At 35.1% G+C, this 17,144-nt stretch overlaps 2 protein-coding genes and 1 long non-coding RNA gene across 4 annotated transcripts in view; 1 reads left to right on the plus strand and 2 right to left on the minus strand.

Moving 5' to 3' along the window:
• Window positions 1-4,609, minus strand: part of LOC139432645 (uncharacterized) — an 82,625-nt gene extending 78,016 nt beyond the window's left edge. The window contains exon 1 of the long non-coding RNA XR_011642393.1: window positions 4,529-4,609. This is a non-coding gene — a long non-coding RNA (uncharacterized lncRNA). The remainder of the gene's footprint in view (window positions 1-4,528) is intronic.
• LOC111419863 (unconventional myosin-IXb-like dachs) overlaps window positions 1-17,144 on the plus strand; it is a 98,282-nt gene that overhangs the window by 71,667 nt on the left and 9,471 nt on the right. For both annotated transcript variants that reach the window (XM_071201388.1, XM_071201389.1), the window contains 2 exons: window positions 4,555-4,982; window positions 16,924-17,095. In XM_071201388.1, coding sequence (XP_071057489.1) covers window positions 4,555-4,982; window positions 16,924-17,095 — 600 coding nt within the window. The remainder of the gene's footprint in view (window positions 1-4,554; window positions 4,983-16,923; window positions 17,096-17,144) is intronic.
• LOC111422548 (cytochrome P450 6a2-like) lies at window positions 10,750-13,061 on the minus strand. The gene is made up of 2 exons (XM_023055750.2): window positions 11,022-13,061; window positions 10,750-10,966 (listed from the first exon to the last, which is right to left on the minus strand). The coding sequence occupies exons 1-2, from the start codon at window positions 12,346-12,348 to the stop codon at window positions 10,803-10,805; spliced, it is 1,491 nt and encodes a 496-aa protein (XP_022911518.2). The 5' UTR covers window positions 12,349-13,061; the 3' UTR covers window positions 10,750-10,802.

Here is a 17,144-nt window from a genome sequence, read left to right on the forward strand (position 1 = left end):
TCATCCTACACGTACTGCTTTTATGGATTCATTCATTGCAACGGATATTGTTGTAGCAATACTTTTACGTTGCCACACACAACAACCATACAGGCCTTTAAACGATACCGACAATAAATAATGCGCGAAATCGAACGCGCTCTGCTATTGCGAGATAGAAAGTTTACCAGTATCTATAAATATCCCATCCCGCGCAAACGTGTACTTTGATACTACACGTACGGGTTGTAAATACTATTTACTATTCAAAAATCGTTTTAAAGACGGTTCAAATTTATGCAATCTACTATCTTCTAATTAACAGGTTTTTACAACTTACCTATAAAACCTACGTTTAAATTATTCCCAATATCGATTAGTTCTCGCAAGAAATTATGAACCAGCTGTGAATAAATAAGCAAAAGCATGTTGAAATGAATTGATCGGTGTAATGGTTACATTTTGCTCAAGTTAATGAAATTGGAGTTTTTAGGTGAGGGAAAAAGGAGTTTGTGTATTACAGCTGGGATATAGATATCAACAGAACATTAAAAATTCGATAAAAGGAAAAACACGATCTAGTCTCGCGAAATCGATGAAGAACTTGAAAAGCTGTTACTTGCTAATAATGATGATGATTAAACTATCACTAGAACTAACACTTCGAACTTGTTCCTGAAGAAGGTTGCAACATGGCATCCGAAACGTCAAACATTTTTTCAAAAAACGCACGGCTTTAACCTGAAAGTTTCTAGGTCTAGTGTTAGTTCTAGTGATAGTGCTAGTGTTAGTTCTAGTTTTAGTTTAATTAACACCGGCCGTGAAAGCCTTCGTACTTAAATGATGATGATATTTGACGAATATGATACTGATAGAGAGTCGAAACAGAAATATAGGTAGAATCAAACGATGAACAAAGAGAGACTTCTTCTTTCTACGATATATTATTCAAATGAAATTAACCAAGAAACTCAAAAGCCCGAGATGATCATAGACTACAATATAACAAAGGGAAGTTAGCTTTGCCCAAAGACGGTAGAATCTAACAGGACTGTTACATCCATTGTATTTTTGTAGCCCACTACGGGTTGGTTGCCCGCACTCTACGTCATACTATTTGCCACGCCTTGTTAACTGTCATTGAGTACTATGCGTTTGCTGTGTGTTTTTAGAGGTTGCATGATAGACATTAATACGTCTAAAAAAATAAAACTTCAAAAATAATATGAATACGTCTACGATATAACCTCTAAAAATACACAACAAACGCATAGAGCTGGGCGTGGCAAATGGTGTGACGTAGTTTGCGGGCACGTTGTCACAAAAATGAATGTCCTAAGGTATCATATATTCTGAGGCATATATGATACCTGCCTCAAGTTAAAAGCTTCAAATATGGCTAGAAGAGAATTGCCAAAGGCCCACCGACCATAAGATCAATGACAAGACTCCATTCTTAGGCCTTTACAAGGTTGCAAATGGAGGTGGAGAAGATGGGCTTAAAGATAAATTTTACAAAGACTAAGTATATGGTGGCAAAGACTGGTGTCATACCAGAACATTTGGAAGTTGGCGATGACAAGACAGAGACGATTAGCAGATCCGCATATTCGTGATCCCTGATGAATAACAAAAATTCGGTCAGCGAGAAAATAAAGAGGATAATTCAAGACAAGAAATGTTTCCATGTACTTAAAAATAACTTCACATCTAAGCTACCAAGAAAAATCAATATATGGGTCGAAAGCATGGACCTTACAACAGAAAGTCTAAGAGGCACTAAGAAGATTCGAGAGGAAAGCGACAACGGTGTGTGATTACCAGAGCCGCGACGTTGTCGGGCAACTCATTGGCGGCTCGTCGCCTTACTGTAGAGACTCAGGAACCCCAAATTTTACATAGGCCAGCATTCAACCAGTATCGTTACGTTGCGGCACATCGATGTGCTCGATAGAAGCATGTTACTACTACGCTATAACCCGTTCGCTGCTCTATACAGATGGTGACATCAACAGCTCGAAACATCGCGGCTCTGGTGATTACAGCTTCGAATTGTATCTTCTATATTACGAACCAGAGATGATGTAAAGGATTGGCCATGTAGCCAGACTGGACTCAGAAAGTACCATAAGAATTATCTTTGATCGCAGTGGATCAGTGGGTAGAAGATCGGTTGGGAGATGATTTCTGGACGATGTACATGAGGACCTAAGAAAGCTTAACATCAGGAGTTGGAGATGACGGGCACTGGTTTGGAACGAACAGTTAAGGCAGACGTAGCTTCAAACGAGCTATACAGCCATGCAAGATGGACCACAGAAATGAAACATATGAGAGAGATACGGAATAAGAACATAATAATAAAGAGGATTGAGGATAGCGAAAATGATTCCAGAAAAAAATCAGAGGAAAGTGTTGATGAAGAGGCCAGGAAGAATGGATATCTAGCATACAACAGATACGACAAACTGGTGATGCATAACGAAATATTATCAGCAAAATACGATTAACTGAAAGGTAAACTGGGTATGCAAAGTACAGGAGGAAACACCGGCCAAAACCGAACGGTGATGGAAAGGTCCTGTTAGATTCTACTGTCCTTGGCTTTGCCTTCCTCGCTTTGCAGGCTTCTTGATCAGTGTGCAATCAATTCTAACACCACAGTTTTTGAACAATTTAGCCACAACCTGATTTAGTCGCTTTTGAAAACTCGAATGGAAACGACACACCTAAAGAGGGGTCGACCACGTTTGAGCCGCATAGGTTACTACAAATCTTATTAACATTTTATATCTTCTAAACAGGTCTAAACCTGGTTTCTGGTGAGGATTTTTGAGTAGGAGTCTTTTATTGGCATAGTAGCAGTGATTTCGTCTCATGACTCTTATTACCATTTCGTCCGTAACCTTGCTTCTGTCGTTTAAGAGTGTGTCCACCGGCGTTTTGCACTTTTAATTGTCATGCACTTCGTATTGTTCTCGTTTATTCCCAGCCCTACTCCCATTGTATTTTGGTTCAATTCTGCGAAACCTTCTTTATTTCTGCTTATGATGACCACATCGTCTGCATACGCTTATATCCTTAATATTAGCTTTGATGAAGGCCGCATGTAGTATTCGCAACGGCTTGTTTCTGTTGATGGTACTCTGGTACCAATATGGAGTTGGGAAATCAATATCAAACTCATCTTCAGTGTCCTACTCGATATCTGCTTTTGAAATAAAATCAATGTCAATATCGCCTATTTGAAAGAGTATTGTTCTCACTTTCGTATTACACTCACTGTTACTTTATTTTTACCATAAAAAGTTTTGTATCATTCTGAAAAATAACTTACATCACAAAAGTACTCATAGCTATTACCACGAATTGTACTGAATATGACACAAATCTTACAACCATCCGTGATATCAAGAATAAGAACCTACCTTGTCAACATTTTTCTAAAGGCACAATACAATTTATTAACACAGCACGTTATTTTCACATTTACAAATACCTAAAATAAGGAATTTAACAGCCGAACACGGCCAGATAAAACATTAGTTATTGTCCAGCACTTTGCATTCTGTGAGCTAAAAATTAAACCTTTAGTTAATCCTTCTCCCAGCTCAATCCCTCTAGCAATCTCCATTACATATAGGCGCCAAACTAACATAGTCCAAAATGCCTCCAGGACTCCTGATACTATGAGAAAATCGAAAGAACACTATCGTGTAAATTTAAAATCCAGACTATTAAGACTCTGTTTTTGCTGACGACTAGATAATGACAGCGAGATATTTTATTTCTGGCTTACGCATAGATATGCCTAAATTAGCTAGATGTGTAATTTATGCGTCGCATATCCTACTCTTGTTTCCTATATCCCTAATTACACATCCTACCTTTGGGACACTCGATATGATTGCTACATTAATCATCTAGAACAGCGTTTGGCTCTACAGTATTTGTATAAACCCTACTTTTATGTGCCCAATAAGGAAGAGATTTAAACAATAAAAAAAAATAAACCGGTAAATTCGTCGGTAGACCCCTAAGGAAGAAGAAACCCTAAAGGCAAAATCTTTGACGTGCCGCAGCAAATCGTGTCGGAGATATTGCCATTAAGACCTACCTCCATGTCGCAATACATAACGTTCCGTTATTCCATCGAATGCTGAGGCACGTGTGAGTGTGTGCTGTTGACGAATGACGGGTTCCAATCTGAAACGAAATTGAATGCCCAAAGGCAAACGGTGAAAATTGCTATTCTTTAATAACCTTCCGGAATTAGAATTTCCGTTGAACGTAAAAATGGTTAAATTTTAAATTTAACATTTCCGTTTGTGAAAGGTGTACGGGAAACAAAGATTTGCGCTTTCTTAAACCGCTAATACGGGTTGAGTTAAAGTTCAAGTAGGATATAGAATCGTGTTTTCCGACGATGCCCGAAAGGGTCATCAAACGGAGTTAATTCTGTATTTTATTGGAGTCGTATATTCTTAAATGTCAAATGAGAATTAATCGTTTAAATAAATGAATTTTTTTATGCAATTTCATTCATTACCTTGCGTTGGTTTCTTTATATTTTAGATGCCTCTTCGTCGAACGAGGCCGTCCACCTCCAACAACGATTGCGCAGCCTCAGCACCGAGTTGGTTACGTTACGGAACCGACTTCATGTACAAGGAGGCGCCGCGACGCCTGCACCCATCAAAGTACCGCCGGCAACAACCGCGACGTCGGTCGTTCCGCAAAAGGCGCCGTCGCTGCAACCATCTGCTATCACAACCACCGCCCAACATACCCAACATCACCAACCGGCCATTCCTCCACGATTAGCTGCGGTTATTGCGAACCCCTCAACTATTTTACCGACTAATCATCCGACATCACAATTAGCGTCCGTTGGAAACGCCGCAACGGTTAATCTTGAAGATCTCATTCATTTACAAGGACCTTTAACTGAAGACGCTGTTATGAAATGTCTTCAGGCGAGGTTTACAGCTGGAAATTTTTATGTAAGTAGAAATAATTATATAAATTGGATTACTTACTCAATTAAATCAATTTCACAAATGACAGTTCATAATAATAACATAACCTCAAATCTCAAAAAAATAATTTTAAATTTAAAACTTAAATTTATATAAACTAAATTTATGAATCAATCTTTTAATTAACATTAATTAATTGGATTAAAGGTATTAATTAATAAATATTGGGGCAAAATCGTCCAAAAAGTTATTTTTAACTAAATAATATTTTTAGTAAATTTATGTTTTTCATGTTGGTGAAATTGAAATTCGGCCATTTTGGTCTATGTTGGGGTTGGCGGGAAATTTTTTAAATTTAAATCAAAAACGTCATTAAAATTGTTAACAAATATACATATATTAACCTGGATTTGACGGTGGCGATGTTGATAAACAACTTAGCGTGTCTCATTCCAGGAGAACTGGTCCACAGTAGGCGAAGTCTCTTTTTAACCCACAGTCCAATCTTATGTTTGGTCATCGCTAATGCTATACCAACTGCTGACTCTGGCCTCACAAACGCTTTAGCGCTGCCCTTTCGTGCTAACTCATCTGAGTGTTGTCAAAAGTGACCTTTGACCTAGATCAGAGAAACTCTGTTATCACAACTCACTGTGTTTAAAGTTGTTTTGCAGCCATTATTAACCAGGTCCAGAACAGACACCGTTTTCATGGCTTGCAGAAATATAGACAGTTCTCTGTACTGTCTATATTTCTGCGAATAATTCTGCGAAATTAAAGCATCGGTCAATTTTTCTTTCACTCCAAACTTGTGTGTTTTTCTTATGTTTCGATGCATAACCATATTACCCACTTCAAGGAAAGCAGCTATTACTCCTAAAGTGCAAATTTGAAGCTTTGAGACTTAAGTTGACTTAGAAGGTCATGTATTATGACATAAGTCTCATTTATTAACAAATTAATTTGTAGTTCTGGAGTTATTTAGTTAAGCACTTAGGCATCTAAATAAACTAGAATTCGCTCAAAATCAGAATCAACCTAGAGCAATTCTTGTATCAAAGTAGGATTGAGTAAAGTTGTTTTTGAGAGACTTGAAAATATAAATTGAATTATAAGCACGAAGGCTTTCACGGCCGGTGTGAATTGAACTAAAATTAGAACTGAAATGCCTCGAAAGTTGTCTAAACGCCTTTTGGACATTTATAAAAACTTCAAGAAAATTTTTGAAGATGTCATCAAAGGTTCAGAAGCTTTCTAATAATTTCCATAGTCATCAAAAGCTGTTTAAACACTTTCCAAACAATTCTAAATATTTCCAGAAGATTTTTGAAAACGTCAAAAAGCCTCTAGAAGTTTTCTAATGATCTTCCAAGTCAACCAAGCATTTGTAAGTTGTTCTTTAATTATCAAAAAGTGTCTAAACGCTTCCATGACATTTATAAAGATTTCAAAAAGATTTTTGATTATGGCATAAAGAGTCCAGAAGTTTCTAATGATTTCCATAGTCATCAAAAGCTAGTTAAGCGTTTTCTGGACTATTAGAAAGATTTCGCGAAGATTTTTGAAAACGTCAAAAAGTCTCTAGAAGCTTTCTAATGATCTTCCATGTCAACCAAGTATTTGTAAGTTGTTCTTTAATTATCATAAAGTGTCTAAACGCTTCCTGGACATTTATAAAGATTTCAAAAAGATTTTTGATAATATAATGAAATGTCTAAATGCCTCCTGGACGTTTATAAAGATTTCAAGAAAATTTTTGATTATGGCATAAAGGGTCCAGAAGTTTCTAATGATTTCCATAGTCATCAAGCGTTTTCTGGACAATTATAAAGATTTCCAGAAGATGTTTGAAGACGTCAAAAAGTCTCTAGAAGCTTTTTAATGATATTCCAAGTCAACCAACCATTTCTAAGTTATTCTTTAATTATCAAAAAGTGTCTAAAGGCTTCCTGGACATTTATAAAGACTTCAAAAAGATTTTTGAGGATGTTATGAAGGGTCCAGAAGTTTCTAATGATTTTTTAAGACTTTCTAAAAAGTCTTTAGACGCTTTCTAATGGTATTTCAAGTGAATCAGGCATTTGTAAGGTATTCCATAATTATCAAGAAGTGTCTCAACGCCTCGTGGACATTTATAAAGGTTTTAACAAGATTTTTGAAGGTGTCATCAAGAGTCCAGAAGCTTTCTAATGATTTCTGTATTCATCAAAAGCTGTTTAAACACTTTCTGGACGATTATATAGAATTTCAGAAGATTTGTGAATACGTCAAAGGGTCTCTAGAAACTTTCTAATGATATTCTAAGTTAATCAGGCATTTGTAAGGTGATCTATAATTATCAAAAAGTGTCTAAATGCCTCCTGGACGTTTATAAAGATTTCAAGAAGATTTTTGATAATGGCATAAAGGGTCCAAAAGTTTCTAATGATTTCCATAGTCATCAAAAACTGTCTAAACGTTTTCTGTACAATTATAAAGATTTCCAGAAGATTTTTGAAAACGTCAAAAAGTCTCTAGAAGCTTTCTAATGATCTTCCAAGTCAACCAAGCATTTGTAAGTTGTTCTTTAATTGTCAAAAAGTGTCTAAACGCTTCCTGGACATTTATAAAGGTTTCAAAAAGATTTTTGATGATATAATGAAGTGTCTAAATGCCTCCTGGACGTTTATAAAGATTTCAAGAAAATTTTTGATTATGGCATAAAGGGTCCAGAAGTTTCTAATGATTTCTATAGTCATCAAAAGCTGGTTAAGCGTTTTCTGGACAATTGTAAAGATTTCCAGAAGATTTTTGAAGACGTCAAAAAGTCTCAAGAAGCTTTTTAATGATATTCCAAGTCAACCAAGCATGTGTAAGTTATTCTTTAATTATCAAAAAGTGTCTAAACGCTTCCATGACATTTATAAAGACTTCAAAAAGATTTTTGAGGATGTTATGAAGGGTCCAGAAGTTTCTAATGATTTCCTAAGACTTTCTAAAACGTTTCTAGACGCTTTCTAATGATATCTCAAGTGAATCAGGCATTTGTAAGGTATTCCATAATTATCAAGAAGTGTCTCAACGCCTCGTGGACGTTTATAAAGATTTAACAAGATTTTTGAAGATGTCATCAAGAGTCCAGAAGCTTTCTAATGATTTCCATAGTCATCAAAAGCTGTTTAAACGCTTTCTAGACGATTATATAGATTTTTAGAAGATTTTAGAATACGTCAAAGGGTCTCTAGAAACTTTCTAATGATATCCCAAGTTAATCAGGCATTTGTAAGGTGTTCTATAATTATCAAAAAGTGTCTAAATGCCTCCTGGACGTTTATAAAGATTTCAAGAAGATTTTTGATAATGGCATAAAGGGTCCAAAAGTTTCTAATGATTTCCATAGTCATCAAAAACTGTCTAAACGTTTTCTGTACAATTATAAAGATTTCCAGAAGATTTTTAAAAACGTCAAAAAGTCTCTAGAAGCTTTCTAATAATATTCCAAGTAAACCAAGCATTTGTAAGTTGTTCTTTAATTGTCAAAAAGTGTCTAAACGCTTCCTGGACATTTATAAAGATTTCAAAAAGATTTTTGATGATATAATGAAGTGTCTAAATGCCTCCTGGACGTTTATAAAGATTTCAAGAAAATCTTTGATTATGGCATAAAGGGTCCAGAAGTTTCTAATGATTTCCATAGTCATCAAAAGCTGGTTAAGCGTTTTCAGGACAATTATAAAGATTTCCAGAAGATTTTTGAAGACGTCAAAAAGTCTCAAGAAGCTTTTTAATGATCTTCCAAGTCAACCAAGCATTTGTAAGTTGTTCTTTAATTATCAAAAAGTGTCTAAACGCTTCCTGGACATTTATAAAGACTTCAAAAAGATTTTTGAGGATGTCGTGAAGGGTCCAGAAGTTTCTAATGATTTCCTAAGACTTTCTAAAAAGTCTCTTGCCGCTTTCTAATGATATCTCAAGTGAATCAGGCATTTGTAAGGTATTCCATAATTATCAAGAAGTGTCTCAACGCTTCGTGGACGTTTATAAAGGTTTTAACAAGATTTTTGAAGATGGCATCAAGAGCCCAGAAGCTTTCTAATCATTTTCATAGTCATCAAAAGCTGTTTATTCGCTTTCTGGCCGATTATATAGAATTTCAGAAGATTTTTGAATACGTCAAAGAGTCTCTAGAAACTTTCTAATGATATCCCAAGTTAATCAGGCATTTGTAAGGTGTTCTCTAATTATCAAAAAGTATATAAATACCTCCTGGACGTTTATAAAGATTTCAAGAAAATTTTTGATTATGGCATAAAGGGTCCAGAAGTTTTTAATGATTTCTATAGTCATCAAAAGCTGGTTAAGCGTTTTCTGGACAATTATAAAGATTTCCAGAAGATTTTTGAAGACGTCAAAAAGTCTCTAGAAGCTTTTTAATGATATTCCAAGTCAACCAAGCATTTGTAAGTTGTTCCTTAATTATCAAAAAGTGTCTAAACGCTTCCTGGACATTTATAAAGACTTCAAAAAGATTTTTGAGGATGTTATGAAGGGTCCAGAAGTTTCTAATGATTTCCAGTCATCAAAAGCTGTTTAAACGTTTTCTGGACGATTATACAGAATTTCAGACGATTTTTAAATACGTCAAAGGGTCTCTAGAAACTTTCTAATGATATCCCAAGTTAACCAGGCATTTGTAAGGTGTTCTATAATTATCAAAAAGTGTCTAAATGCCTCATGGACGTTTATAAAGATTTCAAGAAGATTTTTGATTATGGCATAAAGGGTCCAGAAGTTTCTAATGATTTCCATAGTCATCAAAAGCTGGTTAAGCGTTTTCAGGACAATTATAAAGATTTCCAGAAGATTTTTGAAGACGATAAAAAGTCTCAAGAAGCTTTTTAATGATCTTCCAAGTCAACCAAGCATTTGTAAGTTGTTCTTTAATTATCAAAAAGTGTCTAAACGCTTCCTGGACATTTATAAAGACTTCAAAAAGATTTTTGAGAATGTTATGAAGGGTCCAGAAGTTTCTAATGATTTTTTAAGACTTTCTAAAACGTTTCTAGACGCTTTTTAATGATATCTCAAGTGAATCAGGCATTTGTAAGGTATTCCATAATTATCAAGAAGTGTCTCAACGCCTCCTGGACGTTTATAAAGATTTTAACAAAATTTTTGAAGATGGCATCAAAAGTCCAGAAGCTTTCTAATCATTTCCATAGTCATCAAAAGCTGTTTAATCGCTTTTTGGACGATTATATAGGTTTTCAGAAAATTTTTGAATATGTCAAAAGGTCTCTAAAAACTTTCTAATGACAAGTTAATCAGGCATTTGTAAGGTGTTCTATAATTATCAAAAAGTGTCTAAATGCCTCCTGAACGTTTATAAAGATTTCAAGAAGATTTTTGATAATGGCATAAAGAGTCCAGAAGTTTCTAATGATTTCCATAATCATCAAAAGTGGTTTAAACATTTTCTGGACATTATAAAAATTAACCTATAGTAAATGGTAGTTCTAGCCACTTAAAATTAGAACTAACACTACAAATATACAACAATTTAACGCTGAATAACAACTAAAAGTAGAGTTCTAGGTCTAGTGCTAGTTTTAGTGCTAGTGTTATTCAGCGTTAGATTATTGTAGATCTCTATTGGACTAAAACTAGAACTAACACTAGACCTAGAACTAGAAAGATTCGTTTTTAGTTTCTAGTTCTAGGTTTAGTGTTAGTTCTACTCTAAAACTAGAGCTATGGTCTTTAGCCTGACTTCTTTAGTGTCACTTCTAATTTTAGTTATAATTCAACGCCGAGTTGTTGTATATTTTTATTAATCATAAATTATAATAATACATAAAATAATAATTAAACTCTTTCTGTCATTAATAAAAGGGTGTCTTTACCGGCTAAAACGGCGGATTTATTATCGAATTCAATTGGATATTTTACTGAGGGATGAGGATATAATTTATAATTCCTCAATAATAAACAAATTCCCACTTTAGCTTGCATTACTCCAAATCGCAGACCTATAACATCAAGATTTAAATCATGATTATCTTAAAATGTGTTGAATTAACTCACCAATACAAATCCGTGGTCCCTCGCCAAAAGGTATATATGAATATGGAACTATGTTGTGTTTATTTTCATCGGAAAATCGATCCGGATCGAATTTATCTGGATTAGGAAAATATTCCTCATCTCTATGTAACCCCATAACGCTTATAAACACTTTTGTACCTTTCTCAACTTCAGCTCCATTTGGAAGTTTATAATTTTGGGTACATTTCCTCGGTAGGAAATGAACTGGTGGATATTTCCTTAACGTTTCGTTAATAACTTGATCTAAATATTTCATTTCCATGATACCATCGTAAGTGATTTTACCATCGTGTTTTTTGATAATTCGCCGAATTTCCTCGCGTAATTTATCTTGCACCTCTTGATTATGCACCAATTCGTATAGAGCAAAAGTAACGGTAGTCGAAGACGTTTCAAAACCGGCGATGAAAAAAACGAAAGCTTGAGCAGCGAGTTCTTCCAGAGTAAACGGTTTTTTGCCTTCGCTTTTTAACGTTTCTTGCATATTTATTAAGATTTGTAAGAAATCGTTACGGGTTATCTTCTCGGTTTTTCTATAATTCAACATATCTCTTATAACCCCAATAAAAAATTCAGATACATCTTCTTGAATAAATTTTAATTTAAACAATTTCATTAACCGCGGTGAAGCTGCCGATAAAAGTCTTCTAAAAACAAATCTTAAGCTAGGCGTAAAAACTTTTCTCCCATACTTTCTAAATTGAGCATCCGGATTTTTAAAGCTATTACATTCCAAACCAAAAGCGCAAGAACCAATTACATCGGTGGTAAAACACGCGATAACCTCTTTTATATCTAAAGCCACATTTTTTTCGTTACATTTCTCTACGAAATCTTCAAGCTGTTGGCCGCAATCCAATAAAGTTTGAAACATCATCTTCATTTTACCCGAAGTAAACGTTGGGGTGAGTTTAACTCGCATATCTTTCCATTGCTTTCCATCCAAATTAAATAAATGCGCTTGTAAAGGTTCCTCTTTTGCATCGTATTCAACACCGTGGCTATGGAAACTTTGGAAATCTTTGTTCATTACGGTTTTAACAGCTTCTGGATGAACTGCTAATAAAGCCGGCTTTGCCCCCGTGTATAACCCAGCGTAATGGACCCCTTGCGATTTAAATTTTTCATAAATACCTTTCATGTGGAGTATAAATCCAGGTCCGCCAAAAATTGAACCTAAATTTCCGAATGGAATGCTGGGTTTTATCGTTGGTACTCCTTTTTTTTCCCAGTATTGAAATGATTTTTGGTAGTACTTGTATATTAATAGAGTTAATATAACCACGCAAATTAAAAACACAATCATTTTAAGTACAACCCGATTTCGTTTTTATCGAATGTGAATTAAAATTTGATCTCGAAAACACGGAGTTTCGATATTTATATGGGTAAAACTGTAGAGTCAACGAATAGATAAGAATGTAGTTTGTAATTATGACTTAGCACTTGCGGAGTGTTATCTTTTAAGTATTTTTGAAAATAATGTAAACAAACTGTGAGAAGTCATATTGTTTTAATACTTATAAGAGATAATATTATGGAATGATAGAAAGTTTTGAGCTTGGATCGAACTCGTGGTGCTGTGGTTTTTTGACTTGGTCATTGAACAGCGGTGACCTTGAATCCGGGGACACCTGTGATCGGGACGAATCTTTCAGACGGCCCTAAGCGCCACAGCTTCTTATTATAAAAATTCGAGCTCGCCGTAGAAGAGATACGTTTACATACCATTCCCTTAAAAGCACCGTTAATTATTACTACATGTTCCCCGACACTTATCCGAATCATTTTTAACACCAAAATCCAATCAATCTTACAACTTTGTTTTCGTGTATATCCAATTAAACTGTTAATACACGCGCGCGGACTATCAGTTGTAATTTAAATTTCTAATTTTGCACTAGCGTCATTTTTTGTTGGCTAGCTGTCGTTGTCGATATTCGATATTATTGACAGGCAGAAATAACAGTTCTAATAACAAATATTATTTGTGAAATGTTGTCTGAAGATGTACGGCTAAACCCGAAACTTTCTAGTTTTATAAATATTAATCGGAATTTGTTTGAACAAGTTGGGTTCGTGTCCCGGCGCTGCTAATTTTTCCTTTCTGTTATTCCTGTCCTGTAACGTATAATTTAATGTAATATCCCACCTTCTGGTTTTTCATTTCTAGTTTTAGGTCTAGCGTTCGGGTTCTAGTGTTCTAGGTATAATGTTAGTTCTACATAGTAACAGTGCTAGTGTAAAACTAGAACTAACACTAGAACTAGAAACATTCGGGTTTCTAAACCAACTCAACCCAACCCGAAACTTTCTAGTTCTAGGTCTAGTGTTAGTTCTAGTTTTAATTGGTGTACAGCGCTAGACCTAGAATCGTTTGGGTTTAGCCGTCTTAAGAGATGTGCGGCTAAATCCGAGTGTTTCTAATTCTAGATCTGATGTTAGTTCTAGTGACAGTGCAGGTATAAAACTAGAATTAACACTATACCTAGAACTAGAATCATTCTGGTTTAGCCGTCTTTAGATACGTGCGGCTAAACCCGAATGATTCTAGTTCTAGGTATAATGTTAGTTTTAGTGACAGTGCAAGTATAAAACTAGAACTGACACTATACCTAGAACTAGAATGATTCGGGTTTAGCCGCACGTCTCTAAAGACGGCTAAACCCGAATGATTCCAGTTCTAGGTATAATGTTAGTTTTAGTGACAGTGCAAGTGTAAAACTAGAACTGACACTATACCTAGAACTAGAATGATTCGGGTTTAGCCGCACGTCTCTAAAGACGGCTAAACCCGAATGATTCCAGTTCTAGGTATAATGTTAGTTTTAGTGACAGTGCAAGTATAAAACTAGAACTGACACTATACCTAGAACTAGAATGATTCGGGTTTAGCCGCACGTCTCTAAAGACGGCTAAACCCGAATGATTCCAGTTCTAGGTATAATGTTAGTTTTAGTGACAGTGCAAGTGTAAAACTAGAACTGACACTATACTTAGAACTAGAATCATTCGGGTTTAGCTGTCTTTAGAGGCGTGCGGCTAAACCCGAATGATTCTAGTTCTAGGTATAATGTTAGTTTTAGTGACAGTGCAAGTATAAAACTAGAACTGACACTATACCTAGAACTAGAATGATTCGGGTTTAGCCGCACGTCTCTAAAGACGGCTAAACCCGAATGATTCCAGTTCTAGGTATAATGTTAGTTTTAGTGACAGTGCAAGTGTAAAACTAGAACTGACACTATACTTAGAACTAGAATCATTCGGGTTTAGCTGTCTTTAGAGACGTGCGGCTAAACCCGAATGATTCTAGTTCTAGGTATAATGTTAGTTTTAGTGACAGTGCAAGTATAAAACTAGAACTGACACTATACCTAGAACTAGAATGATTCGGGTTTAGCCGCACGTCTCTAAAGACGGCTAAACCCGAATGATTCCAGTTCTAGGTATAATGTTAGTTTTAGTGACAGTGCAAGTATAAAACTAGAACTGACACTATACCTAGAACTAGAATGATTCGGGTTTAGCCGCACGTCTCTAAAGACGGCTAAACCCGAATGATTCCAGTTCTAGGTATAATGTTAGTTTTAGTGACAGTGCAAGTATAAAACTAGAACTGACACTATACCTAGAACTAGAATGATTCGGGTTTAGCCGCACGTCTCTAAAGACGGCTAAACCCGAATGATTCCAGTTCTAGGTATAATGTTAGTTTTAGTGACAGTGCAAGTATAAAACTAGAACTGACACTATACCTAGAACTAGAATGATTCGGGTTTAGCCGCACGTCTCTAAAGACGGCTAAACCCGAATGATTCCAGTTCTAGATATAATGTTAGTTTTAGTGACAGTGCAAGTATAAAACTAGAACTGACACTATACCTAGAACTAGAATGATTCGGGTTTAGCCGCACGTCTCTAAAGACGGCTAAACCCGAATGATTCCAGTTCTAGGTATAATGTTAGTTTTAGTGACAGTGCAAGTGTAAAACTAGAACTGACACTATACTTAGAACTAGAATCATTCGGGTTTAGCTGTCTTTAGAGGCGTGCGGCTAAACCCGAATCATTCTAGTTCTATCATTGGTTTAGCTGCACGTCTCTAAAGACGGCTAAACCCGAATAATTCTAGTTCTAGGTATAGTATTAGTTCTACATAGTAACAATGCTAGTGTAAAACTAGAACTGACACTAGACCTAGAACTAGAAACATTCGGGTTTAGCCGTGCGTCTTAAAGTAGGTAAACTTTAAAGTAATTTTTCTCCATAATTTTCTTATGTAACTCATTTTAATATTGACTGTAATAGATTCAGAAAAACGCCACCTTTCATATTTCGTAATAAAAATGGAGGATTGCCATTTGAAAAAAATATCGATGACGTCATAGATTAGATTAGATTCGTTTAAAAATGGCGGAAAAAAATTGAAATCTACACCAAAAAAATTTAAATCTTTAGACCCGTTTCAGGGATTTTTTCATAAACCGTTTATAATGATTTTATCGCCTATATCCGCTACTTTACGGACACACTGTATAGTAGAACTAGAATCATTTAGATTTAGCCGTCTTACGAGACGTACGGCTAAACCCGAATGTTTCTAGTTCTAGATCTAGTGTTAATTCTAGTTTTATACTTACAATGTCACTAGAACTAACATTAGACCTATGTTAATTCTAGTGACAGTGTAAGTGTAAAACTAGAACTAACACTAGATCTAGAACTAGAAAGGTTCGAAACATTCTAATTCTAGATCTAGTGTTAGTTCGAGTTTTAATTGTTATTCAGCGCTAGATTGTTGAATATTTTTATTGAAAGGTTAAATACAGGGTGTCTCACGTAATTGGTTCGTTATAACTTTTTCTAGTTCCACTATTCGTAGAGATTTGAAATTTTGGTAGCATGGGTTGTTCATTCAGAACTTTCGATCTAAAATATTTTCAAGATGGCCGCCACTTCCTGTCTACCGGAAGTAAACAATAAGTTCGTTATTTTAAATGGAATGCTAGTTTTTATTACACCGTTTAATTGTACGTAAAAAATAGGTTGACTTTGATACAAGTTATTGGTACCTAGCGTTTTTCGTTTTTGACTTATTTTGGTTTTAAGCTTCTTTTGGTAAATTTCAACATGCTCTTTAAATCCCCATACCTCAGCCAACGTTCATTCAAAAAAGATCTACATTTGTACCATTACTCTTCAGATGCTGTCAAATAGATTGTTATTTGTTGTATCAAAATATCTTATAGGTACAGGTCAAAGATTCAATTACTGTTTCTCCATATTCAATGTCGAGAATTTTAAATAGAACGCCCCATATTTTTTTAGCTTATCGGAAAGAGAATTTAATTCTCTACAAATTGTCTATAAATGTGCCTATACCTATTTATTGTAGTTTGTCTCATATTGGGAAATTTATTAAAACATGCATGAAATGCAGGTTTTTTATTAGAAAGCTATGGAATTAAAAGTTTTGGTGATGTGCCGTGGCATCTCAAAGCTCCTGATTATTTTTTATGTGGTACCTAAATGCGGAGGTCTACGTCGATAAACCTAGAAATCTACAGGAGTTGAAAAAAGCTATCACAGTACTCGTTAGGGAAATTGACATCGACCTGTGTGAGAAAGGGATGAGGAATTTTGAGGATCTGCCTGACATTATCTTCAAAACATAATTTCACCTTTTTATTGTTAAATGGTAACATCTAAACTTTACTTTTTCATAAATAAACTTTTTATAAATTAAATAACAGCTCATTTCAAAAACGCCCTTCAATTCTGCCCCAGCCTGTATATCATTGCATAATTTATAATTAATAAAAATACTTAGTTGTTTATAGCTGAGCGATTAATTCAATTTATTTTTATTAATTTTTAGACTAACGTTGGTCCAATTTTGCTTTGCGTCAATCCATACCGCAACGTCGGCAATCCTTTAACATTAAACAGTACGAGAGGACTCCCATTAAGCGTTCAACTGAATAAAGTCGTCCAAGAAGCGGTGAGGCAACAATCGGAAACTGGATACCCTCAAGCCATAATCCTATCAGGTTACTACAAAAATTAAATTTTTTTTTTCGATATTTATTTTCATTTTTA

This window comes from Onthophagus taurus, chromosome 1 (genome assembly GCF_036711975.1).
Source record: "Onthophagus taurus isolate NC chromosome 1, IU_Otau_3.0, whole genome shotgun sequence".
NCBI classification, from domain to species: domain Eukaryota; kingdom Metazoa; phylum Arthropoda; class Insecta; order Coleoptera; family Scarabaeidae; genus Onthophagus; species Onthophagus taurus.